This window comes from Bubalus kerabau, chromosome 1 (assembly GCF_029407905.1).
Source record: "Bubalus kerabau isolate K-KA32 ecotype Philippines breed swamp buffalo chromosome 1, PCC_UOA_SB_1v2, whole genome shotgun sequence".
Classification (NCBI taxonomy): Eukaryota; Metazoa; Chordata; class Mammalia; order Artiodactyla; family Bovidae; genus Bubalus; species Bubalus kerabau.
The window spans coordinates 88,261,748-88,289,477 of record NC_073624.1 but is presented as its reverse complement, the minus strand read 5'-3'; the positions used below and the strand labels follow the sequence as shown (position 1 = coordinate 88,289,477).

The 27,730-nt window shown below is 41.1% G+C and overlaps 2 protein-coding genes across 5 annotated transcripts in view; one reads left to right on the top strand and one right to left on the bottom strand.

Moving 5' to 3' along the window:
* Nucleotides 1-1,272: 1,272 nt before the first annotated feature.
* The window catches only part of LOC129649705 (basic proline-rich protein-like), a 39,772-nt gene continuing 13,314 nt past the window's right edge, over nt 1,273-27,730 (bottom strand). Inside the window, exons 2-3 of the mRNA XM_055577476.1 lie at nt 2,329-2,500; nt 1,273-2,269 (exon numbers count right to left, since the gene is read on the bottom strand). Of these exons, the coding sequence (XP_055433451.1) occupies nt 1,273-2,269; nt 2,329-2,500 (1,169 nt within the window). The remainder of the gene's footprint in view (nt 2,270-2,328; nt 2,501-27,730) is intronic.
* SCAF11 (SR-related CTD associated factor 11) overlaps nt 1,274-27,730 on the top strand; it is a 94,959-nt gene continuing 68,502 nt past the window's right edge. For 3 of the 4 annotated variants that reach the window (XM_055581619.1, XM_055581609.1, XM_055581597.1), the window contains exon 1: nt 1,540-1,802. The gene's annotated coding sequence lies outside the window, so the exon portion shown is untranslated. Of the gene's footprint in view, nt 1,371-1,539; nt 1,803-27,730 lie in introns of those variants that run through there. The other variant, XM_055581606.1, reaches the window with a different exon arrangement.

The window sequence follows — 27,730 nt, the reverse complement described above, 5'->3', positions numbered from 1 at the left end:
GATAAAATAAGAGATTTGATGACCCTACGGACAAAGAATCGATGAAGTCGCTGAGTCGTGTCCGACTTTCTGCGACCCCACGGACTGTAGCCTACCAGGCTCCTCCGTCCATGGGATTTTCCAGGCAAGAGTACTGGAGTGGGTTGGCATTTCCTTCTCCAGGGGATCTTCCCGACCCAGGCATCGAATCTGGGTCTTCCGCATTGTAGGCAGACGCTTTACCGTCTGAGCCACCAGGGAAGCCCGAAAGAATTTAGTTTTGTGTAATGGTACACAAGTTCCATATGGCAGTCTACGACGTATTCTTGAATGAATCATCACATGTCTCTATCTAACCACCAAATTACCTTGGTGGTTAGGAGAGACATTACTTGCGGACAAAAGTCTGGCTAGTCAACGCTATGGTTTTTCCGGTAGTCATGTATGGATGTGAGAGTTGGGCTATAAAGAAAGCTGAGCGCCAAAGAATTGATGTTTTTGAACTGCGGTGTTGGAGAAGACTCTTGAGAGTCCCATGGACTGCAAGGAGATCCAACCAGTCCATCCTAAAAGAAATCAGTCCCAAATATTCATTGGAAGGACTGATGCCGAAACTCCAATAACTTTGGCCACCTGATGTGAAGAAATGACTCACTGGAAAAGACCCTGATGCTGGGAAAGCCTGAAGGCAGGGAGAGAAGGGGAAGACAGAGGATGAGATGGTTGGATGGCATCACCAACACGATGGACATGAGTTTGAACAAGCTCCGGGAGCAGGGATGGACAGGGAAGCCTGGTATGCTGCAGTCTATGGGGTCGCAAAGAGTCTGACAAACCTGAGCGACTGAACTGAACCACCAAGTGGATCAGGATCACATTTAATTTTTTGCTGTGGGAATTTAGATACGGGGACAAGCCTAGGCTTGATGAGTCACGTAGGATACCTCTTCAAAGCTTTTTAAAAATGCCCACTGGGCGGGAAGAAAGAGGTGAGCTTACAAGTTGGGGCCACTTCAGCCTCCCCGCTGGATGTAGTTCAGGAGGGTAACGCTGCAGGACGAAAACTCAATCCACCGCCAAACAACAAAACACTGTTTTCAATATCAGATAGGATAGTAAAGGCCGCACAAAGCCCCTCATGTCCTGTTCCCCGAGAGCCTTCTTAGCTGTCTTCTACAGCTTGGGGTGTACAGCCGGCAACGCAGGGCTGACTCCAGCGCGCCGCGCAGGCGCAGAACCCGCGGCGTGGGAGGCGAGCCGGGCGTTAAGGACGTTTCCCAGAAGCCCGCGCCACTAGCTGGGGCCCTCCCTCCTGCTCGCAGGCCGCGTGACTTGACTCCGCCCGTCACGTTCTTCCGTCGCAAACGGTGGATTGCCAGCGCCCCCCTGAGGTCTGGTTGAGCGCTGCAGTCGTGCACGCAGGGCCAGTGCGAGCGAGTAGGGAAAGCGCGGAGGGGCCGCCGCCGCCGCCGCCGCCGGCGTCACCGTAGCGCGCCGACCTGTGGCGGCGCGGCTTAGCGGAGGGGAGGGGGGGGAGGGAGAAGGGGACGCGCGGAGCGGAGCGGGAGGCGGCCAGACGGGGCGGGGGGAGGGGGAGCAGCGGTGGCGCAAGCCGCGCGGAGCAGCGCAGCCCGGGTCCGCTCCCTGCTCCACCGCCGCCACCTCCCGCGCCAGCCAGCAGAGCCGGCGCCTTAGCGCCCCCGGAATACCTCGAAGCGGACGGAGTCCATGTTGGGGAACTTGGCGGCGGCGTGACGGGAACCTGGGGACCTGCAGTGGGGCTGCCGCCGCCGCCGGAGCCTGCGCCTTGACCTCGGCCTGAGGTAAACACGGGCCGACCCCGGGGGTGGACGGGCGCAGGCAGCTGTCGCTGCGGGGTGGGGTGTACGGACCGGCGGAGTGGGGGAGAGGAGGGCCCGGGGCGATGGGAGGGCGGACAAAGTTTCGGAATCCCGCTCGGCCCAGGCGGCGTTCTGCGCTCGGAGGAAAGTTGGAGCCGCCTCTCGAGGCGGGGGAGGCTGAGGCGGGGAGGCCCCCAGTTCCTCGCGCCACCTCCGCGAGGGCGGCCCCGTGTCGGCCGCCACCGCCTCGCTGTCGGTACCCCGTCCCATTTCCTCCTTGTGGCCTACCCGCCGCCTCCGCCGGCGGCTCCCGTCCCCGCCCGGGGTCCTGGGGGAGTGGGTTGAGGCTAGGGTTCTCCGCGGCAGGGTCGCCACACGTCCAACCCCGTCCTTGCGGGGCACTGTGTCCTGCTGGGCTTCCGGGCGCTCCACGGCCCCAGCTCTCTTGACTTGGGAGACTTTGCTTTTGTCAATAGCGTCCAAGCCCGTTTGTGAAACCAAACTTTACTGCGCGGTGACCTCTCGGAGTGCGCGACTAGGGAAGAGCCGGCGTTTCAGAGCATCCGCGTTACCCCATGCTCTGAATTTCAAACTCTTCTCCCACCTCCGATTTTTAAACCAGTTTCCCCGTCTGATGAGAGGGCCGGGAGGTCTCAACTTGGCTCCATCAATCGCTCCTCCTTAGATACTAGGAATTTTGAACCATTAAAGACATTTCTTAGAGATGTCTGGCCGTCTTGCTCTCTCCCCCCCATTTTGAAAAATTGTTCTGAAAGTAAGCGCCAGATTTAAGAGTAGTTATTGAATAAAACATTTATATACGAATATGGAATTTAAAAATATTCTCAAAGTATTTCTGTACCCTGTTATACACACAGTGTCTACGAGTTGAGCGTTTTTCATTCATTTTGGGTTACATTTTAGTATCTTTGTCATACTGCTAGTGAACTAAGATATTTAGGCAGAACTGACAAAGTTTTTAATATAGTGCTTTGGCTAGTAGATGCCGTCCTTGAGTTTTCCCAATTTGGGAAATTCAGTGAAAATTGGAAAAAGCATGTTTAATAGATGCGTTTTTTCATTATAAAACAAAAGTTAATTCGTGCATATGACTACTTCCTCAGCAGGATATTGAAGTACATTCTTAAATGTGGGTTTTGTGTTTTATTGGTATTAAAATTTTGATAGGTAATCAAGTCTTTTCCCACACTATTGCTTTCTCTTCCCTGTTTCTTTGGCAGTTGGCCTAATCATTTGACTTTTTTGCTGTTTGCTAAGAGCTGCAATAAAGTTTGTGGGACTTTTGTTTTTGTTTTAACGAACTGGCAGAAGAAATGAAATTGTCTTTTGATTTCTTTTGTTTTACTATTGTGAAAGGTAATCTGAGTTTACTTTGTATTTCGTTTATGCAATATGAAGAATTTTTTAAAGATTAGCAATTCTTAATGTAACTGCATTTTTTTCCCACTATATTTTCTTGTTTGGTGCTTGCAAGTATTTTAGTAATCAGTACATTTTACGTTGAGCTAGTGACCTTTCTGCTTGAGAATTTGAGTCCCTCTTAAGATTTTGGCAGACTAGGATTTGGATCTCTGCTTACTCAAGTGTACTTATGCTATAAAGACATTTTCACTACGTTGAGGGGGAAGAAAACTGGAAGAAAATGAAAAATTGTTCCTAAATATGCTACTTGAAACTTAAAGTCATGGAAAAGTTTTTAAGGGGAGTATTTTTGTATGCTTTTAGGTGGTAGTAACGGGTTTCATGGGTTAACATTGAAACTTTCCAGGGGTCATTCAGCTTCCCTATAATCCTTTGGGCCCTAACCAGTACTTCAGGCAATTTTCTTGAAAAGTTATGCTGTTAATCAGAGGTAGGATGAATCAGTAGTGTTACCAGTAGCATCTTTTAGTAATTAGAAAGTGTAGAATTATATTACTCATCTACCTAATACTTAAACTTTTTTTTTTTAGTTTCATCAGTGAGACATAGCTGTAAAACCTAACTGAGGAGAATGGCAGGTACAAAAATAATGAAGAGTCAGCTCTAGAATAATTTTCATTGTAAGTTCCTTTTAGAATAAGCTCTGTCATCATTTACCATTGTCTTTTAGTGATACGAATTGAATCTTGACTTTCCTTCCCCGGTGAAATAATCTTAATTATATCCCCTGTCTCAAAGAATAAGTTAATAGCTTTACATTGAATCTGTTATACACACAGTGTCTATGAGTTGAGCGTTTTTCATTCATTTTGGGTTACATTTTAATATCTTTGTCATACTGTTAGTGAACCAAGATATTTAGGCAGAACTGACAAAAAAGTTTTTAATATAGTGCTTTGGCTAGTAGATGCCGTCCTTGAGTTTTCCCAATTTGGGAAATTCAGTGATAAATGGTGATAAACTTTTAGTAGCACTGAGTAGAGCCTGGAGTTAAAATATCCTGTATCATTTTATTGCTGTTCCCAGTGCTCGTCTTTTCATTGTTATGGTCCTCACTTTCCTTTTTTTTTTTTTTTTTTTTAAGTTGTTGGCTTTGCTGCAGTCCATGGGGTCGCGAAGAGTCTGACAAGACTGAGCGACTTCACTTTCACTTCTCACTTTCATGCATTGAAGAAGGAAATGGCAATCCACTCCAGTGTTCTTAACTGGAGAATTCCGGGGACAGGGGAAACTGGTGGGCTGCCGTCTATGGGTTCGCACAGTCGGACACGACTGAAGCGACTTAGCAGCAGCAGCAGTGCACATAAAAGTTCAATATAAAATGTAAAAACAACACTGTCATTTCTCACTTACAGAATAACATTCTGTTTCACTATGACCTTTGTTCACCTAGAGCCTTTAACACTCAGCAGCCAGAGTGATCCTGATAAAATACATCAGATCCTGTCACTTCTCTTCTCAAATGGCTTCCCTTCTCAGTCATAGTTAAATACATAGCTCTTACTATGGTCTGCCAGGGTCTGAGACTTTTTTGAGTCTCTTCCTCTCTGACTTCAGTTTCTCTAGCCACACTTCTCTACTACTGAGATTTTCTTTGACTACTCTTAAAGCGTCAGGCCATCCTCCTACATTTCTTAGCTCTTTTTAAGCCAGGTTTTTCTCCATAGCACTTAACATTTTCTAAGATGCTGTATAATTTACTAACTTAAGTTTATTGTATTTTTCTCTTTAAAGCAAATTCTGTAAGAATGAGGTTTGTCAGTTTGGGTCACTGTTTTGTCCCTGAACACTGAACAATGTCTTATATATAGTAGGTACTTAACAAATATTAACATGCTTTCAGCTAAAAACATAAAAACATTAAAAACAGTAATTGTGGTTTGAAATTTGAGACTATGCAAGTTTCATTCTTTTGTATACACTGCTAGATTACTTATATCCATGCATTAAGATCTATTCAGTTTAAGGGACAGTATGACAGAATGTGATCTTGAAAGTGATTTGTCAGAATACAGAGAAAATTAAGAATGCTTGGCTAAGAGTGGAGTGGTATAACCTTGTTATTATTTGAAATGTTGTCATTTAGAAGTCAGGTTAGTCTTGTTTTTTTGGTAGTCGCAGAAGGCAGAACTAGGATTGTGGTGATGTGTATTGAAAGGAAGGAGAGACGGCAAGAATGGATATGGAGACATTAGTAAAGACTTTTGCAGTAGCAGTCCAGAGTAGATGAGGATAGCTTGAATTAGGATGAGAAATGTGGAGATGGACAAACGTGTGATCATCAGGCTACACTCAGTGGATTGAAGGTGAAGGAGAGAGAAATTTCGAAGATGACTCCTGAGTTAAATGGATGAGTTGATGGTGGTACCAAAAAAAAGACCAGGGTTCTTCGGACTAGTGGGTTTGAGCTTTGGAGCTTTCACATGGATATTTCTGTAGGCAATTAGATACTTGATTCTGAATTTCAAAGGAGAGGTATGGGCTGGTGGGCTGCCCAATGTGGGGTTGCAGAGTCCGACACAACTGAAGTGACTTAGCTGCAGCAGCAGCAGCATATAGATAGTTGAAACTATAGATGAAATTGTTTAGGGAAAAGTCTGTAACTTGGAAAAAAGAGCTGCTAAAATGGAATCACAGTAGCCTCTAACATTAAAAAAAAAAAAAGTTATTAGAGGAATGTGAGCTCCCAAAGAATCTGTGAAGGACAGAGAAATAGGAGTTGAGGGTATTACAGAAACCAAAGGAAGAGAGTATTTCAAGGGGAGAGTAGTCATTAGAGTCAAGTGATGATCAGAGTTGAGTAAAGTGAGAACTAACAGATTTTTCTTTGGGAAATTGTTTGGCAGTCCAGTGGTTAGGATTCCTCACTGTCACTGCCCAGGACCCAGGTTCAATCCCTGGTTAGGAAACAAGTCCCCCAAGCTGCATGGCAAGGTCAGAAAAAAGAGAAGAAAGATTTTTCTTTGCATTTAACAACATGGAGCTGATTAGCCTTTTGAACAAGCAGGATAGTAAGCTTATTTTCAAACTGATGCTCCTGAAATTGCTTAACTAGATCTAAAATAACTGAGATCAAAGGTTAATAAATCATCCAGTCACATTATAGAAGAGACTTCAGTTCAGTTGCTCAGTCGAGTCTGACGCTTTGTGATCCCATGGGCTGCAGCACGCCAGGCTTCCCTGTCTATCACCAGCTCCCGGGGCTTGCTCAGACTCATGTCCATTGAGTTGGTGATGCCATCCAACCATCTCATCCTCTGCCGTCCCCTTCTCCTCTCACCTTCAATCTTTCCCAGCATCAGGGTATTTTCAGATGTGTCAGCTCTTCGCATCAGGTGGCCAAAGTATTGGAGTTTCAGCTTCAACATCAGTCCTTCCATTGAACACCCAGGACTGATCTCCTTTAGGATGGACTGATTGGATCTTCTTGCAGTCTAAGGGACTCTGAAGAGTCTTCTCCAATACCACAGTTCAAAAGCATCATTTCTTTGGCACTCAGCTTTCTTTATGGTCCAACTCTCACATCCATACATGACTACTGGAAAAATCATAGCTTTGACTAGACTGACCTTTGTGGGCAAAGTAGAGTTTCTGCTTTTTCATATACTGTCTAGGTTGGTCATAACTTTTCTTCCAAGGAGCAAGCATCTTTTAATTTCATGGCTGCAGTCCCCATCTGCAGTGATTTTGAAGCCCCCCAAAATAAAGTCTGTCACTGTTTCCATTGTTTCCCCATCTATTTGCCATGAAGTGATGGGACCAGATGCCGTGATCTTGGTTTTCTGAATGTTGAGTTTTAAGCCAACTTTTTCACTCTCCTCTTTCACTTTCATCAAGAGGCTATCTAGTTCTTTTTCGCTTTCTGCCGTAAGGGTGGTGTCATCTGCATATCTGAGGTTATTGATATCTCCTTGCAATCCTGATTCCAGCCTGTGCTTCATCCAGCCCAGCGTTTCTCATTATGTACTTTGCATATAAGTTAACTAAGCAGGGTGACAATATACAGCCTTGATGTACTTTTTTCCTGATTTGGAACCAGTCTGTTGTTCCATGTCCAGTTCAAACTGTTGCTTCTTGACTTGCGTTCAGATTGCTCAGGAGGCAGGTCAGGTGGTCTGGTATTCTCATCTCTTTCAGAATTTTCCACAGTTTCTTGTGATCCACAAAGTCAAAGGGCATAGTCAATAAAGCAGAGAATGATGTTTTTCTGGAACTCTCTTGCTTTTTCGATGATCCAGCGGATGTTGGCAATTTGATCTCTGGTTCCTCTGCCTTTTCTAAAACCAGCTTGAACATCTGGAAGTTCATGGTTCATGTACTGTTGAAGCCTGGCTTGGAGAATTTTGAGCATTACCTTGCTAGCCTATGAGATGAGTGAAATTGTGCGGTAGTTTGAGCATTCTTTGGCATTGCCTTTCTTTGGGATTGGAAGGAAAACTGTCCGTTTCAGTCCTGGGGCCACTGTTGAGTTTTCCAAATTTGCTGGCATATTGAGTGCAGCACTTTCACCACATCATCTTTTAGGATTTGAAATAGCTCAACTGAAATTCCATCACCTCCACTAGCTCTGTTCCTAGTGATGCTTCCTAAGGCTAACTTGACTTTGCACTCCACGATGTCTGGTTCTAGGTGAGTGATCACACCATTGTGGTTATCTGGGTCATGAAGATCTTTTTTGTATAGTTCTTCTGTGTATTCTTGCCACCTCTTCTAATATCTTCTGCTTCTGTTAGGTCCGTATCATTTCTGTCCTCCATTGTGCCCAACTTTGTGTGAAATGTTCCCTTGGTATCTCTAATTTTCTTGAAGAGATCTCTAGTCATTCCCATTCTATTGTTTTCCTCTTTCTTTGCATTGATCACTGAGGAAGGCTTTCTTATCTCTCCTTGCTATTCTTTGAACTCTGCATTCAAATAGGTATATGTTTTCTTTTCTCCTTTGCCTTTAGCTTCTCTTATTTTCACAGCTATTTGTAAGCCCTCCTCAGACAACCATTTTGCCTTTTTGCATTTTTCTTCTTGGGATGGTCTTGATCACTGCCTTCTGTACAGTGTCATGAACCTCCACCCATAGTTCTTCTATCAGATCTAATCCCTTGAATCTATTTGTCACTTCCATTGTATACTTGTAAGGGAATTGATTTAGGCCATACCTGAATGGTCTAGTGATTTTCCCTACTTTCTTCAATTTAAGTCTGAATTTGGCAGTAAGGAGTTCATGATCTGAGCCACAGTCAGCTCCAGGTCTTGTTTTTGCTGACTGCATAGAGCTTCTCCATCTTTGGGTGCAAAGAATATAATCAATTTGATTTCTGTATTGACCATCTAGTGATGTCCATGTGTAGAGTCATCTCTTGTGTTGTTGGAAGAGGTTCTTTGCTATGACCAGTGTGTTCTCTTGGCCAAACTCTGCTAGTCTCTGCCCTGCTTCATTCTGTGCTCCAAGGCCAAATTTTCCTGTTTACTCCCAAATATTTCTTGACTTCCTACTTTTGCATTCCAGTCCCCTATAATGAAAAGAACATCTTTTTTGGGTGTTCTAGAAGGTCTTGTGGGTCTTCGTAGAACTGTTCAATTTCAGCTTCTTCAGCATTATTGGTCGGAGCATAGACTTGGATTACTGTGATATTGAATGGTTTGCCTTGGAAATGAACAGAGATCCTTCTGTCCTTTTTGAGATTGCATCCAAGTACTGCATTTCAGACTCTTTTGTTGACTATGATGCCTACTTCATTTATTTTAAGGGATTCTTGCCCACAGTTATTGTTTATCATATATACTGTGTGCCAACTACTGTATTCTAGACATTTTGTATTAATTTTCATTTGATGTTTTCAGAAGCCTTGCAGTGCTGGGTGCATTAATCTGTTTTACAGAAAGGAGTCAGAGGCTCTGGAGACGTCAAATGACTTGTTAAGTGTGAGAGCAGTTGCTAAGAATCTATACCCACGTCTGTCTGAGTCTTTGGCCTTTAGTTAGATATTACATCTGTTGACTTCCCAAACTCTGCATCAGTGTTGTCTATAGTAGACGTTTCTGTGATGATGAAAGTGTTCTGTATCTCTGCTCCCCTATGTAGTAGCTGATAGTAACTGAAGTAGTAGTGACTGTGGAACATTTGAAATGTGGTCAGTGCAATGGGATAACAGAACAGTGGTACTGTATTGGACAGTGCAGATATAGATCAAAAGAATCCCATAAATAATAGAGTCGTTTCCTGTATAATAATAGATGGAAACACATTTTCTTTAAAAAGAGTGCTGTTTTGCTTATATTCTAGCTTTAGATGCTGTAAGGGAATATTTTGGGTAATCTTTTTTTAAGTCTCAAACTTTCACAAAAGTTCCAAGTTAGTGCAAAAAACTGAGTAAGTTGTAGATTGTAGTCTCATTGCACCAATCAAGGACAGGGACATTCTATTACAGAAGCAATATTAAGCTTGGGAAATTAATATTGGTATATTACTACCATCTACTCAAATGTCATCCAAGTTTTGCCTGTTTTCTTAGTGATTTCCTCTGTAACAAAATGATCCGGTTCAGAATTCTCTGTTGCATTTATTTAATTATAATGTCTTTTTACATTGCTTCGGCCTAGAACAATTTCTCAGTCTTTCATTGATTTTCATGGCCCTGACACTTAAAAAGATTACAGGTTAGTTTTATTGTAAAATGTCCGATGATTTGGATTTACCTGTATGGATGTGAGAGTTGGACTGTGAAGAAAGCTGAGTGCCGAAGAATTGATGCTTTTGAACTGTGGTGTTGGAGAAGACTCTTGAGAGTCCCTTGGACTGCAAGGAGCTCCAACCAGTCCATTCTGAAGGAGATCAGCCCTGGGATTTCTTTGGAAGGAATGATGCTAAAGCTGAAACTCCAAAACTGTGGCCACCTCATGCGAAGAGTTGACTCTTTGGAAAAGACCCTGATTCTGGGAGGGATTGGGGGCAGGAGGAAAAGGGGATGACAGAGGATGAGATGGCTGGATGGCATCACTGACTCGATGGACGTGAGTTTGAGTGAAATACGGGAGTTGGTGATGGACAGGGAGGCCTGGCGTGCTGCGATTCATGGGGTCTCAAAGAGTCAGACACGACTGAGCAACGGCACTGAAATGATGTCTCCTTGTGGTTGGATTCAGATTGTGCATTTTTGATAGGAGTACCACCGTGATGATACTGTGTTCATGTTACATCCTGTCAAATGGCATAGTTATATTTGTCCCCTTACTGATCATGTGCATTTTGATCACTTAAGGTAAAGTCTCACAAGCCTCTTTACTGAAAAGTTTCCCTCCTTTTTAGTAATTAATAAGTACTTGGTGGGAAAGTATTTTGAGATTATGTTAAGCTCAATCCTTATCAAACTTGCAGTTTGTTGATTCTCAGATTTTCCCAGCTTTGGCTAGTGAAAGCCACTTCAAGCTAGTTTCTGTGTTCTTCTGACTTGCTTTGAGCACTCCTTACTTTTTGAAAAGAAGATGTTCCAGGCTCACCTTAAACTTTCCTTGTCACAGCCCTGGAATCAACCATTTCTCCAACGTGTGGTTTCTTTGAGTGGAGAAAGGTATTCAGAAACCAAGATTTTGTTGTTATATTTATATCTCCATCTATATATAAAAAACCATGAGTTGGTGCCAGTTTTTCCAATAAACAGTGTTTTTTTTTTGTTTTTTTGTTTTTTTTCAGTTTTCTCTTTCTCAAAGTTTATAACTCCCTTTTCTTAAAAGGAATTACTTACCTGCCATTACCCTTAGTTATTTACTTATAGGATCAATCCCAGCTACATAGCCAGTTTCCCACTGCCATTGCTGCTCCCTCCCCTGTCTTGCATAACATTTTCACTCTACTAGGGCTCTGAGACCTTGTACCAGGATGCAGTCCTCATTCCAGGCTTCTCATACCTCATGCAGAGCATCTTGCTATTCTGCTTGAGTTCTAATACCTCATTCTGGGCCGTCTCACCATTGCTTGTATGGACACTTTGCCCACAGACTTAGCTTCTAACACACCCAGGTGGAATTGCAACATACGGACATGTACTTTTCAGAGAAGGCGATGGCACCCCGCTCCAGTACTCTTTCCCGGAAAATCCCATGGACGGAGGAGCCTGGTGGGCTGCAGTCCATGGGGTCGCAAAGAGTTGGACACGACTGAGTGACTTCACTTTCACTTTTCACTTTCATGCATTGGAGAAGGAAATGGCAACCCACTCCAGTGTGCTTGCCTGGAGAATCCCAGGGCTGGGGGAGCCTGGTGGGCTGCCGTCTATGGGGTTGCACAGAGTCGGACACAACTGAAGTGACTTAGCAGCAGCAGCAGATATGTACTTTTAAAGATTATACTTACTTGTTTTTACAAGTAAAGTACAAAAGATTATTGTACCAACAATTTTAGTGAAAATTAAGAGAAATTTGTTCTCGTTTTAATATAAACCCTCCTGAGATTCTCACATCTCTTAGTGATAAGACTAATCTTTCTCCTTATTTATTTACCCTAGAGTTCTCAGATGTATTTTTAAAAAATTATTAATTTCTGGCTGTGCTGGAGCTCTGTTGCTGCATAGGCTTTTTAGTTGCAGCGAGCTGGGGTTACCCTTTAGTTGCATTGTGTGGGCTTTCTGTTGTGGTGGCTTCTTTTGTGGCGCACAGGCTCTAGGTGCTTAGGCTTGAGTAGTTGAGGTTTATGGGCTTTGTAGTTATAGTGCACAGGCTTATTTTCTCCGTGGCACCTGGAATCTTCCTAGATCAGCTATCCAACCTGTGTCTGCTGCATTGGCAGATTCTTTACCACTGAGCCACCAGGGAAACCCCTCAGATGTACTTTTAAGGGAGGTTTTTTTTTTTTTTTTACTGTAATCTTAACAGTAAGGTTAAAAATCAGTTTTCTGTTTATATAGGTTTTGGAGTCAATCATACCTGGCTCTGAATACTGATCATCCCAAATACTGATTTTCACCTCTCGTAGGTGACTATCAGTAGTGGCGCTAGTTGTAAAGAATCTGCCTGCCAGTATAGGAGACACAAGAGACACCAGTTGGATCCCTGGGTCAGGAAGATTCCCTAGAGTAGGAAATGGCACCCCACTCCAGTATCTTGCCTGGAAGATTCCATGGGCACAGGAACCTGGCAGACTACAGTTCATGGGGCCACAGAGAGTTGGACACAACTGACCTAGTGAGCACACACACGGTTTCCTCACCTATTTTAAGTAATGGTTACCTGAGTCTGGTGATAATAGCACCTAACTCCATCTCTGTCTTTCATAACTTTAAGTTAGATCTGTTTAGTGAATGATTTTAAAGCCTTTTAAGCAGTGTTGTAATATTGAATCTTGGTGGTGTTTTAATTTTTTTAATGTACTGTGGCTTGGTGTTTAAATGTGCAGAAGTATGCCAGAGTATTTAGTTCATTTCCTGATATAAAGTAATCATTCTCTCTACCTCTAATTCTGTGCTCCAGGTTTGTTGATATCTATGATTCTGTTAGGTCTGGGGATGAAACATAGCCTTTGCTTTAAATAATTATACATTTTTTAAAGAACTTGAAAGGAGAAAAAATTAATCTCATATATTCCTAAATATTTGCTATTTTCTTGTTGTTCTTTGTTAATGAAATTTCAGTTTTGTTTCTTGTGTCATATCTCTTCAGCCTGAACCACTTCTTATAAGTAGCCCTTTTGGTGATAAATTCTCTTTGTTTTTCTTAACTGAAATGTCTTTTCCATTTTTATTTCTTTGATCTTTCTTTTGAGTTAATCCTATTTGATGCACACTGAACTTTGTGAATTTTTAAATTTGTACCTTTCACCAAGTTAGAGAGTTTTTTTGAACATTATTTCTTCAAATATATTTTTCTATACCAATCTTTTTCCTTTTTCTGGGCATGAATTGAACTTTGGATATTGTCCATAGAGTCCTGAGACTCTTCATTTTCTTTCAGTCTTTTATTTATCTGTTCTTCATATCAGATCATTTCTAATACTGTATCTTCACATTTACTGACTCATTCCTTTACATTTCCATCCTGTTTTTAAGATCTTATTTCAGACATTGTGTTTTTCAGTTCTAATATTTTCATTTCTTTCTTTCTTTTTTAAAAAAATATAGTTTATCTGCTGAGAACCTCTGTCTTCCTATTCATTTCAGCAGTGTTGCCTTTTTCTCCATGGAACATAACATGTATATATTTAATTTAAGATCATGCCTGACAAATGCGCTGACTAAATATTACCTAAGGTGGTTTTTTAGTTCAGTTGCTCAGTCTTGTCCAACTCTTTGCGACCCCATGGACTGCAGCACGCCAGGTTTCCATATCCATCACCGACTCCCTGAGCTTGCTCAAACTGATGTCCAGCGAGCCAATGATGCTGTCCAAACATCTCATCCTCTATTGTCCCCTTTTCCTCCTGCCTTCAGTCTTTCCAAGAATCAGGGTATTTCCAGTGAGTTGGTTCTTTGCATCTGGTAGCCAAACCATTAGAGCATTAGCTTTACTATCAGTCCTTCCAATTAATATTCAGGACTGATTTCCTTTAGGATTGGCTGGTTTGATCTGCTTGCAATCCAAGGGACTCTTCAAGAGTCTTCTACAACACCACAGTTCAAAAGCATCAGTTCTTCGGTGCTCAGCTTTCTTTATGGTCCAACTCTCACATCCATACATGACTACTGGAAAAATCATAGTTTGGACTAGACGGACCCTTGTCGGTAAAGTTAATGACTGCTTTTTAATACACTGTCTAGGTTGGTCACAGCTTTTCTTCGAAGGAGCAAGTGTCTTTTAATTTCATGGCTGCAGTCAACATCTGAAGTGATTTTGGAGCCCTAGAAAATAGAGTCTCTCACTGTTTCCATTGTTTCCCCATCTATTTACCGTGAACTGATAGGACCTGATGTTGTGATCTTAGTCTTTTGAACGTTGAGTTTTAAGTCAGCTTTTTCACTGTCCTCTTTCACTTTCATCAAGAGGCTCTTTAGTTCTCTGTTTTCTGCCATAAGGGTGGTATCATCTGTATATCTGAGGTTATTGATATTTCTCCCTGCAATCTTGATTCCAGCTTGTAATTAATCCCACCTGGCATTTCTCATGATGTACTCTGCATATAAGTTAAACAAGGTGACAAGATGCAGCCTTGACGTACTCCTTTTCTGATTTGGAACCAGTCCCGTTGTTCCATGTCTGGTTCTAACTGTTGCTTCTTGATCTGCATAGAGATTTCTCAGGAGGCAGGTAACATGGTCTGGTATTCCTATCTTTTTCAGAATTTTCCACAGTTTGTTGTGATCCACAAAGTCAGTGGCTTTGGCATAGTCAATAAAGCAGAAGTACATGTTTTTCTGGAATTCTCTTTCTTTTTGTATGATCCAGCGGATGTTGGCAATTTGATATCTGGTTCCTCTGCCTTCTCTAAAACCAGCTTGAACATCTGGAAGTTCATGGTTCATGTATTGCTGAAGCCTGGCTTGGAGAATGTTGAGCATTACTTTACTAGCGTGTGAGATGAGTGCAATTGTGCAGTAGTTTGAACATTCTTCAGCATTGCCTTTCTTAGGGATTGGAATGAAAACGGACCTTTTCCAGTCCTGTGGCCACTGCTGAATTTTCCAAATTTGTTGGTATATTGAATGCAACATTTTCACAGCATCATCTTTTAGGATTTGAAATAGCTCAACTGGAATTCTATCACCTCCACTAGCTTTGTTTGTAGTGATGGTTCCTAAGGCCCACTTGGCATTCCAGGATGTCTGGCTCTAGGTGAGTGAGCACACCATCATGGTTATCTGGGTCATGAAGATCTGTTTTGTATAGTTCTTCAGTGTATTCTTGCCACCTCTTAATATCTTCTGCTTCTTTTAGGTCCATAATGTCCTTTATTGTGCCCATCTTTGCAGAAATGTTCCCTTGGTATCTCTGATTTTCTTGAAGAGTTCTCTGATCTTTCCCATTGTATTGCTTTCCTCAGTTTCTTTGCATTGATCACTTGGGAAGGCTTTCTTCTCTCTTTTGCCATTCTTTGGAACTCTGCATTCAGATGGGTATATCTTTCCTTTTCTCATTTGCCTTTCACTTCTCTTCTTTTCTCAGCTATTTTTAAGGCCTTAGACAACCATTTTGCCTTTTGGTGTTTCTTCTTCTTGGGAATGGTTTTGATAACCACCTTCTGTATACTGTTATGAACCTCCATCCATAGTTCTTCAGGCACTCTTATCAGATCTAATCCCTTGAATCTATTTGTCACTTCCACTGTATAATCAGAAGGGATTTGATTTAGGTCATACCTGAATGGTCTAGTGGTTTTCCCTACTTTCTTCAATTTAAGTCTGAATTTTGCAATAAGGAGTTCATGCTCTGAACCACTGTCAGCTCCTGGTCTTGTTTTTGCTCACTGTATTGAGCTTCTCCATCTTCGGCTACAAAGAATATAATCAATTTGATTTCTATATTAACCATCTGGTGTTGTCCATGTGTAGAGTTGCCTCTTGTGTTGTTGGAAGAGGCTGTTTGCTTTGACCAGTGCATTGTCTTGGCAAAACTCTGTTAGCCTTTTCCCTGCTTCATTTTGTACTCCCAGGCCAAACTTGCCTATTATTCCAGGTATCTCTTGACTTCCTATTTTTGCATTCCAGTCCCTATGATGAAAAGGACATCTTTTTTGGGTGTTAGTTATAAAAGATCTTATAGGTCTTCATAGAATTGTTGAACTTCAGCTTTTTTGGCATTAGTGGTTGGGGCGTAGACTTGGATACTGTGATGTTGAATGTTTTGCCTTGGAAACGAACAGAGGTCATTCTGTCGTTTTTGAGATTGCATCCAAGTACTGCATTTTGGACTCTTTTGTTGACTGTGAGAGCTACTTCATTTCTTCTTAGGGATTCTTGCCCATAGTAGTAGATATAATGGTCATCTGAATTAAATTCACCCATTCTGGTCCATTTGTTCATAGTGATGCTTTCTAAGGCCCACTTGACTTCACATTCCAGGATATCTGGCTCTAGGTGAGTGATCACACCATCGTAATTATCTGGGTCATGAAGATCTTTTTTGTACAGTTCTTCTGTGTATTCTTGCCACCTCTTCTTAATATCTTCTGCTTCTGTTAGATCCATACTATTTCTGTCCTTTATTGAGCCCATCTTTGCATGAAATGTTCCCTTGGTATCTCTCATTTTCTTGAAAAGATCTCTAGTCTTTCCCATTCTGTTGCTTTCCTCTATTTCTTTGCATTGATCACTGAGGAAGGCTTTCTTAACTCTCCTTGCTAATCTTTGGAACTCTGCATTCAGATGCTTATATCTTTCCTTTTTTCCTTTGCTTTTTGCTTCTCTCCTTTTCACAGCTATTTGTAGGGCCTCCTCAGACAGCCATTTTGCTTTTTTACATTTCTTTTCCATGGGGGTGATCTTGATCCCTGTCTCCTGTACAATGTCATGATCTATAGTTCATCAAGCACTCTATCTATCAGATCTAGTCCCTTAAATCTATTTCTCACTTCCACTGTATAATCATACCCTTATTTGATTTAGGTCATACCTGAATGGTCTAGTGGTTTTCCTTTTTCTTCAATTTAACTCTGAATTTGGCAGTAAGGAGTTCATGATCTGAGCCACAGTCAACTCTCGGTCTTGTTTTTGCTGACAGTATAGAGCTTCTCCATCTTTGGCTGCAAAGAATATAATCAATCTGATTTCGGTGTTGACCATCTGGTGATGTCCATGTGTAGAGTCATCTCTTGTGTTGTTGGAAGTGGGTGTTTGCTATGACCAAACACCCTCTTGGCAAAACTCAATTAGCCTTTGCCCTGCTTCATTCTGTACTCCAAGGCCAAATTTGCCTGTTACTACAGGTGTTTCTTGACTTTCTACTTTTGCATTCCTGTCCCCTATAATGAAAAGGACATCTTTTCTAGGTGTTAGTTCTAAAAGGTCTTGTAGGTCTTCATAGAACCTTTCAACTTTAGCTTATTCAGCTTTACTGGTTGGGGCATAGGCTTGGATTACTGTGATATTGAATGGTTTGCCTTGGAAACAAACAGAGATCATTCTGTTGTTTTTGAGATTGCATCCAAGTACTGCATTTCGGACTCCCTTGTTGACCATTATGGCTACTCCATTTCTTATAAGGGATTCCTGCCCACAGTAGCAGATGTAATGGTCATCTGAGTTAAATTCACCCATTCCAGTCCATTTTAGTTCACTGATTCCTAGAATGTCGACATCCACTCTTGCCATCTCCTGTTTGACCACTTCCAGTTTGCCTTGATTCATGGACCTAACATTCCAGGTTCCTATGCAGTATTGCTCTTTACAACATTGGACCTTGTTTCTGTCACCAGTCCCATCCACAACTGGGTATTGTTTTTGCTTTGGCTCCATCCCTTCATTCTTTCTGGAGTTATTTCTCCACTGATCTCCAGTAGCATATTGGGCACCTACCGACTTGGGGAGTTCCTCTTTCAGTATCCAACATTTTGCCTTTTCATACTGTTCATGGCCTTTTCATACTGTTCTCAAGGCTTCCTCGGTGATCAATGCAAAGAAATAGAGGAAAATAACAGAATGGGAAGGACTAGAGATCTCTTCAAGAAAATTAGAGATACCAAGGGAACATTTCATGCAAAGATGGGCTCAATAAAGGACAGAAATGGTATGGACCTAACAGAAGCAGAAGATATTAAGAAGAGGTGGCAAGAATACACAGAAGAACTGTACAAAAAAGAGCGTCACAACAAAGATAATCATGATGGTGTGATCACTGACCTAGAGCCAGACATCCTGGAATGTGAAGTCAAGTGGGCCTTAGGAAGCATCACTACAAACAAAGCTAGTGGAGGTGATGGAATTCCAGTTGAACTCTTTCAAATCCTGAAAGATGATGCTGTGAAAGTGCTGCACTCAATATGCCAGCAAATTTGGAAAACTCAGCAGTGGCCACAGGACTGGAAGCTGTCCATCTTAATTCCAATCCCAAAGAAAGGCAATGCCAAAGAATGCTCAAACTACTGCACAAATGCGCTCATCTCACCCGCTAGTAAAGTAATGCTCAAAATTCTCCAAGCCAGGCTTCAGCAATACGTGAACCGTGAACTTCCAGATGTTCAAGCTGGTTTTAGAAAAGACAGAGGAACCAGATATCAAATTGTCAACATCCATTGGATCATCGAAAAAGCAAGAGAGTTCCAGAAAAACATCATTCTCTGCTTTATTGACTATGCCCTTTGACTTTGTGGATCACAAGAAACTGTGGAAAATTCTGAAAGAGATGGGGATACCTGACCACCTGACCTGCCTCTTGAGAAACCTATATGCAGGTCAGGAAGCAACAGTCAGAACTGGACATGGAACAACATACTGGTTCCAAATAGGAAAAGGAGTACGTCAAGGCTGTATATTGTCCCCCTGCTTATTGAACTTATATGCAGAGTACATCATGAGAAAGGCTGGGCTGGAAGATGTGCAAGCTGGAATCAAGATTGCTGGGAGAAATATCAATAACTTCAGATATGCAGATGACACCACCCTTATGGCAGAAAGTGAAGAGGAACTAAAAAGCCTCTTGATGAAAGTGAAAGAGGAGAGTGAAAAAGTTGGCCTAAAGCTCAACATTCAGAAAACGAAGATCATGGCATCTGTCCCATCACTTCATGGGAAATAGATGAGGAAACAGTGTCAGACTTTATTTTTCTGGGCTCCAAAAGCACTGCAGATGGTGATTGCAGTCATGAACAAAAGACACTTACTCCTTGGAAGGAAAGTTATGACCAACCTAGGCAGCATATTGAAAAGGAGAGACATTACTTTGCCAACAAAGGTCCATCTAGTCAAGGCTATGGTTTTTCCAGTGATCATTTATGGATGTGTGAGTTGGACTGTAAAGATAGCTGAGCGCTGAAGAATTGATGCTTTTGAACTGTGGTGTTGGAGAAGACTCTTGAGAGTCCCTTGGACTGCAGGGATGTCCAACCTGTCTATCCTAAAGGTGATCAGTTCTGGGTGTTCATTGGAAGAACTGATGCTAAAGCTGAAACTCCAATACTTTGGCCACCTCATGGGAAGAGTTGACTCATTGGAAAAGACCCTGATGCTGGGAGGGATTGGGGGCAGGAGGAGAAGGGGACAAAGAGGATGAGATGGCTGGATGGCATTACCGACTCAGTGCACGTGAGGCTGGGTAAACTCCGGGAGTTGGTGATGGATAGGGAGTCCTGGCGTGCTGCGATTCATGGGGTCGCAAAGAGTCGGATACGACTGAGCGACTGAACTGAACTGAACTGGTCCAATTTATCTCACTGATTCCTAAGATGTCCATGTTCACTCTTGCCGTCTCCTCTTTGACTACTTCTAGTTTACCTTGTTTATGGACCTAACATTCCAGGTTCCTGTCCATTATTGTTCTTTATAGCATCCGACTTTACTCCATTAACAGTCACATTCACAATGGGGCATCGTTTTCGCTTGGCTCAGCCTCTTTGTTCTTTCTGGAGCTATTTCTCCACTCTTTTCCAGAAGCATATTGGGCACCTACTGACTTGGGGAGTTTATCTTTCAGTGTCCTATCTTTTTGCCTTTTCATACTGTTCATGGGGTTCTCAAGGCAAGGATACCGAAGTGGTTTGCCATTCCCTTTTCCTGTGGACCACGTTTTGTCAGAACTCTCTACCATGACCCGTTCGTCTTGGGTGACCCTACACAGCATGGCTCATAGTTTCATCGAGTTAGACAAGGCTGTGATTTTATTGAGTTAGAGAGGTTTGTTATACATATTTATAATTCATTCATTCAGAGGTGTTTATTGGGTACTTACTTTAAAGTGTGGTGCATGGTACTGGATCCTGGGTATCTCGCAAATAGCGCAGATAACAGCTTAATAGTTTTGTAGTCATTTGAGTCATTAAATGTGTTAGTGCTTCTCATTGCTTGAATATTTTTAATATCTAGTGACTTGGATTGATACTTGTTTTATTTTCTGGCAAAGGGCTAGTGAGTTCTAGTCCTACTACTTAACCACTGGCTTTGTGACCTCAGACAAGTTACTTATTTTCACTGTATGTAAAATGGAGATATCGTCTTCACAAACTACTGTAAGAGTTAAATAACTTATGACATATCAGAAAGTAATGGCTAGAAGCTGTGTGAAAAGCATAGTCAAGTCGAGTTCTTGGGGTTTTTGAAGCATTTGTAATAAGATTACATTGCAGAGAGAATCCCAGGATCTGCCATGCCTGATGCCAGCATGGAGGAGTGTGTGGTGTGTTTTTTTTTTTTTTTTTTTTAAATAAGTTTTCATAGTATGTAGTAATATATTTCTAAGTTAGAATAGTACTGTATCATAGGAGTAGTATTGCGAAATGCTGCTTTAAGTTACGTGTGAAAAATTGATCTGATAACACATTGATAATACACCTAATGTAACAGAATAAAATTTTGTTTATCTCTGAGATAGCTACTTAGGTTGAATTTAAGAAAGTCAGACAATAGGCATGCTAGAATAGAAGAGAGAGAGGATGTCCTTTGTACTGCACAAAGCAGTTCCCCCCACCCCCTCCCATCTGTATTAGTTTTACTATAGCAACTTATACCAACTTGGAAGGGATTAGTACAAAGAAAGTGACATTCCTTGAGGAACTGGTCAAGGAATGACATTTAGTGTCTGTGCTTCAGACTAATTTATGGAGTTGAAATTCTGTAACGTAATTTTTAAAGTCTTGTTTAAACAGAACTGAGCAGTATTTCAGAAGCAATGTTTTGAACTTTGTCCTCCTCCCTCCCCCACTGCTATAGATGAAATCCATTTCCATTCCTCTATAACAAGCATTTGTGTATGGTATTTTATTGTCAGTGTTTCCTTTCCTTTAATTCTTGGGATTTATTTGCAAATGTTTCCTTTGCTTTACATAATTTTCCCATCTTTTTTGAGAAATAGGTAGACTGGGGTTACCATTTTAATTCAGGAGTCTCTCTAAGGTAGATTAAAGGTTAAATTAAAGAAATAGTTTAGTTTTCTTATTTGGGGTTAGAAGAAAAGTATAAAAAGATAGTAATTCTTTCTCTACTTCCATGCTCCCTCTCAGGATTTGCTTTCCTCTTGGTCATTCTGCTTGCCAGATATAAGGGTACATTGCTACTGATCCCAAGAGCTCCTGTAGTTCTCCTGAGAGGTTTGTTGTGAGTTGTCTCTAAAACTGCATTATTCTTTTTGGGGTTTTTTTTTGTCTCTAATAGTTCAGTTCAGTTCAGTTGCTCAGTCGTGTCCGACTCTTTGCGACCCCATGAACCGCAGCACGCCAGGCCTCCCTGTCCATCACCAACTCCCGGAGTCTACCCAGACCCATGTCCATTGAGTCGGTGATGCCATCCAACCATCTCATCCTCTGTTGTCCCCTTCTCCTCCTGTACTCAGTCTTTCCCAGCATCAGTGTCTTTTCCAGTGAGTCAGCTGTTAGCATCAGGTGGCCAAAGAATTGGAGTTTCAGCTTCAACATTAGTCCTTCCAGTGAACACCCAGGACTGGTCTCCTTTAGGATGGACTGGTTGGATCTCCTTGCAGTCCAAGGGACTCTCAAGAGTCTTCTCCAACACCACAGTTCAAAAGCATCAATTCTTCGCCGCTCAGCTTTCTTCACAGTCCAACTCACACATCCATACATGACCACTGGAAAAACCATAGCCTTGACTAGATGGACCTTTGTTGGCAAAGTAATGTCTCTGCTTTTTAATATGCTGTCTAGGTGGGTCATAACTTTCCTTCCAAAGAGTAAGCGTCTTTTAATTTCATGGCTGCAGTCACCATCTGCAGTGATTTTGGAGCCAGGAAAAATAGTCAGCCACTGTTTCCACTGTTTCCCCATCTATTTCCCATGATGGGACCAGATGCCATAAACTTAGTTTTCTGAATGTTGACCTTTAAGCCAACTTTTTCACTGTCCTCTTTCACTTTCATCAAGAGGCTCTTTAGTTCTTCTTCACTTTTTGCCATAAGGGTGGTGTCATCTGCATAACTGAGGTTATCGATACTTCTCCCGGCAATCTTGATTCCAGCTTGTACCTCCTCCAGCCCAGCGTTTTTCATGATGTACTCTGCATATAAGTTCAATAAGCAGGGGGACAGTATACAGCCTTGACGTACTCCTTTTCCTATTTGGAACCAGTCTGTTGTTCCATGTCCAGTTCTAACTGTTGCTTCCTGACCTGCATACAGATTTCTCAGGTTTAGTCTTCTGAATGTAAACTCTACTTTTCCAGACTCATGCCTTCAGTGGACTGGTAATAAATGTTGAGGAATGGCTAATGGAAAGAAAACATCTAAGAGCTTTTGGTTTGCGTTTATCATTTAAATTAGTGCTTTAATAAGTAGATTTGAGAAAATAGAGGTGAGAATCTCAAGGACAAATGAAGATTACATAATTACTTCCTCCTTCTGTTCCTTCCTTCATATCTTAGTCAAGGCTCGGATTTATTAGAGGAGAATTGCCTAAGTATGTATTGAAATTATTGGAGGACATATAACATGCTACTGTTGTGGAATTGTTTCTTATTTGGAGATATAGTGAAAACCTGTCATACATTACAGTATCTTTATCAAACTCTTTGTGGTTAAACTATCCAGGTATGTAGAAGGCACTCATTTTTTTTTTTTTTAAAGATAAAATACTGCATTGTAGGAATATTCTTCTCATAGACTGAACAGCTATCAGTAAGAGTAACCCAGCTAAGAGCCAGCTATAGTGCTTGTCTTCCTGCATACAATGAAAAGTCTGCTCGCTCTATACAATCACTAAGGCCTTAGAACGAATCTCTTACAGTTCTGTCTTAGGATTTAGAGGGGTTGCAAAGTTGCATCTGTTGCTTTTAATCTCTGTCTTCCAAAGCAATAGATATGTGCTGTCTGTGAGACCTTTCCGTGCTATAGAAATGCAGGAACCCAGCTCCTCTCAAGCCCAAATGTGGCTATGTAATTTGGGTGATCTCTGTATTGGTGATAAAAACTGAGAGTATGAGTGAAGTTTTCAGTGAAAACAGTACCTTTGTTGAAAAAAATTGATATTCTAGCCCATAATTGCTCTCTCATGGTAGTCTTTACCTTTGAAAGTGTTTTGACATTTATTAACATATAGTAAAATGGGCCTTTTTGTGGTATGTAGTTCTGTGAATTTTATTACATGTATAGGTTTTTTATTACTACCACCAGTCTCAGGATTCAGAATAGTTCCATCACCCCCAGAAAACTCCCTTGTGCTGTGTTTGTAGTTTAACCTTCTAACCCAGGCAGCCAGTGATAACGGTTCCTTAGTACTACATTTTGCTGTTTTGATAATGTTATATAAATGCAGTTATATAGTATGTAACCTTTTGAGGCTGGCTTCTTTAACACAGTTTATTACCTTTAAAATTCTTCTGAGTTGTTGAGTGAAACACCAGTTCATTAGTTTTTGTGGCTGAGTAGTATTCCATTATGTAAATGTATGCATTGTAGATTATTTTGGTGAAATTCAATTTGTTCTTTTCTTGTACTGTCTTCGTCTGATTTTTAATGCTGGACTTATGAAATGAATTGGGAAGTAGATTGTGTTATTTCTTCAAATGCGTAGTAGAACTCACAAGGGAAATTGGCTGGGCCTGGAGGTTTCTTTTTCAGAAGACTTTTAGCTACAAATTCAGTTTCTTTAAATAGTACCAGGTCTATTCAGTGCTCTTCTTCTAAATTAGTCTTCCCAGAGGTTTCAATTTTATTGACCATTTGAAAGAATGAGCTTTTGGTTTTATTGATTTTTTTTTTTTTTCCTGGTTCTCTGTTTTCAATTTCATTGATTCCATATTTGTTCTCTAAGGATAATTTCACAGTTGGAAGATTCTGAATTTTTAAAATTCTTTTCCATTTTAAACTAAGAATGTTGTTTCACTTCTGGCGTATGTTGTTTCTGACAGAAATAAGTTACTCAAATCATTAACCTCTTTTCCCTTCATAAATAATGTATTGTTATTTCAGTCAACTTGTAAAATTTTTCCTTTGTAATTTTCAACAGTTTGTGATTTGTCCAGTAATGAATTTCATTGGAATTAAATTGTGTGATGTCTGTGAGCTCCTTGAATATAGAGGTTTATGTCTTTCAATAAATTGGGGAGTTTCCAGCAATTATTTCTTTTTCTTATTCTCCTTTCTTTTCCTGTCCTTTCTTTATCCCCTTGCCATCCCAAACTTATTTTCTTCACTTGCTTAAGTTCTCACCATGAATGTTAGGGTTTTGTACTGTTCCACAGGTTCTGTTAGTGAGACCAAGCTCACTCTGTTGACAGGCAGAGTCATTGGTTGACAAGCCAATGAATCAGAGGGACAAAGTGTTGAGGCAAAGAATACAACTTTACTTGGAAAGAACTGGCTAACAGAGAACGTGACAGACTAATGCCTCAAAATAACCATCTTGTCAAGGTCTGGATGCCAGGTTCTTTTATGGATCTGAGATGGGGGGAGGTGTGGAAACAAAGTAAAAAGACCATTTAATTCTTCTAAATATCTCCTAGAATGGCAAGCCTTACACAAGGGAATGTGTTAGTTTATTATAGTTATTCACAGATGGGCAGGGTCAGATTATTTCCCTGTGAACTAAACAAAAGCATTTAATCTACGGGTCAGAAAGAGGGGGCAGAGTTTCCTGAGGCATGCCATTGAAAGTGAAAGTGGCTCATTGTGTCCAACTCTTTGTGAACCCATGGACTGTACAGTCCGTGGAATTCTCTGGGCCAGTATACTGGAGTGGGTAGCCTTTCCCAGCATTTAACTTATATGTAGAGTACATCATGTGAAATGCTGGGCTGGATGAAACACAAGCTGGAATCAAGATTGCTGGGAGAAATATCGATAACTTCAGATACGCAGATGACACCACCATTATGGCAGGAAGCGAAGAAGAACTAAAGAACCTCTTGATGAAAGTCAAAGAGGAGAATGAAAAAGTTGGCATAAAACGCAACTTTCAGAAAGCTAAGATCATGGCATTCAGTCCCATCACTTCATGGCAAATAGATGGGGAAACAGTGGAAACAGTGAGAGACTAGTTTTTTGGGCTTCAAAATCACTGCGGATGATACCTGCAGCCATGAAATTTAAAGATGCTTTCTCCTTCGAAGAAAAGCTGTGGCCAACCTGTACAGCATATTAAAAAGCAGAGACATTACTTTGCTGACAAAGGCCCATCTAGTCAAAGCTGTGGTTTTTCCAGTAGTCATGTATGGATGTGAGAGTTGGTCCATAAAGAAAACTGAGCACTGAAGAATTGATGCTTTTGAACTGTGGTGTTGTGACTCTTAAGAGTCCCTTGGATTGCAAGAAGATCCAACCAGTCCATTCTGAAGGAGATCAGCCCTGGGATTCCTTTGGAAGGAATGATGCTAAAGCTGAAACTCCAGTACTTTGGCCACCTGATGCGAAGAACTGACTCATTGGAAAAGACCCTGATGCTGGGAAAGATTGAAGGCAGGAGGGGAATGGAATGACAGAGGATGAGATGGTTGGATGGCATCACCGACTGAACAGACATGAGTTTGAGCAAACTCTGGGAGTTGTTGATGGACAGAAAAGCCTGGTGTGCTGCAGTCCATGGGGCTGCAAAGAGTCGGGCATGACTGAGTGACTGAACTTAGCCTTTCCCTTCTTCTCTAGGGGATCATCCCCCCCCAGGGATTGAACCCAGGTCTTCCGCATTGCAGGCGGATTCCTTACAAGCTAAACCACAAGGGAAGCCCATGTGCGAGGCATGCCATTATGTGTGATTATAACCAAAAAATCGACAAAAGATAGATCTAGCATGCAGGAGTCAAAATCTACTCTTGCTGGATACAATTCCCTGTTGTCAAAAGTCCATTCCACAATCTTGTGGGAAAAGGGACAATGACCCTTCTAATTGCTGTGTCAGAAGAATCTTTTTGGGAGTGTCTGCCATTAATGACAGCTTTCCAGATGTTGAGATTTGTCTTCCTTTGTTCCTCTTGGATAAGCGTTCACTTTATACATGTAGACTTAGAAATATTGAACTTCAAACCCAAGAGGCAGCATCTCAAGAAATTCAGCGCTCCTCTATCCATGGGAAGATGCAAGAGTCAGGGCTCATTAAAACACTTACATATATATATATATATTTATAATCAACTATCTGGGGCCTGTAATTCTGCATTCTTAGAGTTTCCTCATGCTTCACTATAGGGAGTGACTGCTCTCTGATTCCCCTTCCTTGAGCTCATTGGCTTACTTTAAAGGGCTTGTAGGAAATATTCCATTTCTCAGATCCTCCCCTCTTGGTCAGGAACTTGACCAGTATTTGGGAGACATTTCATGATCAAATTTTGTCCCATAGCCCTGCGAGGCTCATCCCAAATCAGGTGAATATTTTTACTATGTCATTCTAGGTGTTAAATTTTCAACTAGGCCCCATCAATAATTAAAATTCTTTGTAGACTCTAACTATTAATATTATTCAGGAAACATTTTCCCTTGTTGCTTCTTCCAGTACCTAGACTCACACTGTTACAGTTATTTCCCCAAAATATTTAGCCATAGATGTTTTGTTGGAGGCCTGATTTGTGCATTGGTTATTGCAAGAGATAACAGTTTTATAAATTAGAATATAAGTAATGCAGCTTGTAACATTGACAGTGGCATAGTGAAGCAAGGAGACAACAAGCACATTTGGAAAACAAGGAGCAAATATAAACAGTGATTAGTGTAACTAGTTGTAATCCAGTTGCAATAATTGAGAGATCAAAGGAGCCATAACTGATTTAATGAGCTATTTGCAGTTTCACTGCACAGTCCATGTGTACTTAGATATGGATGACTTAATATTTGAGACAAGCGTATGCTACTGGCAGGATCAACCAGGTAGAGACAAAAAAGATAAATATTTCAATTTTACTCACAAAAGTATAATTTACCAACTTACTGTAAGTCATAATTAATTTAAGGAGAAAGTTTTTCTTACACTTGGAAGAACAGATTTAAACCAATAATCTTTTAAGACAGAAACCATAAAAATTATAACTATATTAACTTGTTTACTCAGTCCTATGTAGCTAATCTTTTTTGTTAACAGCTTTATGAAGTCGTTAGGTTTTGCATTAGAATTCTTCAGTTTCTTACTCAGTTCAGCTTTATGGTCTGAAAGTCAGCAACATGTATATATCCAAAGTCTTTTTTATAAATCTCAAAAAGGAAACATTTTTAACTGTAACTGTCTACAAAAGACTCAAAAAAGACACAGTTTTCATCTGATTACAGTCCCATTGACAAAGCAGCCTGCTTACTGTTGACATATGACACTTTCAGGAAATAACTAGAATTATGATTAATAATATTCTACCAGGACATATCAGATTCTTAGAAATGCTATAATCTCTAGAATATCTGTACCATTTATCATGTAACTTAAAATTTATTATTTGATAACATCTTCCTTACAGTTTAACATACCAAGTGTACCTA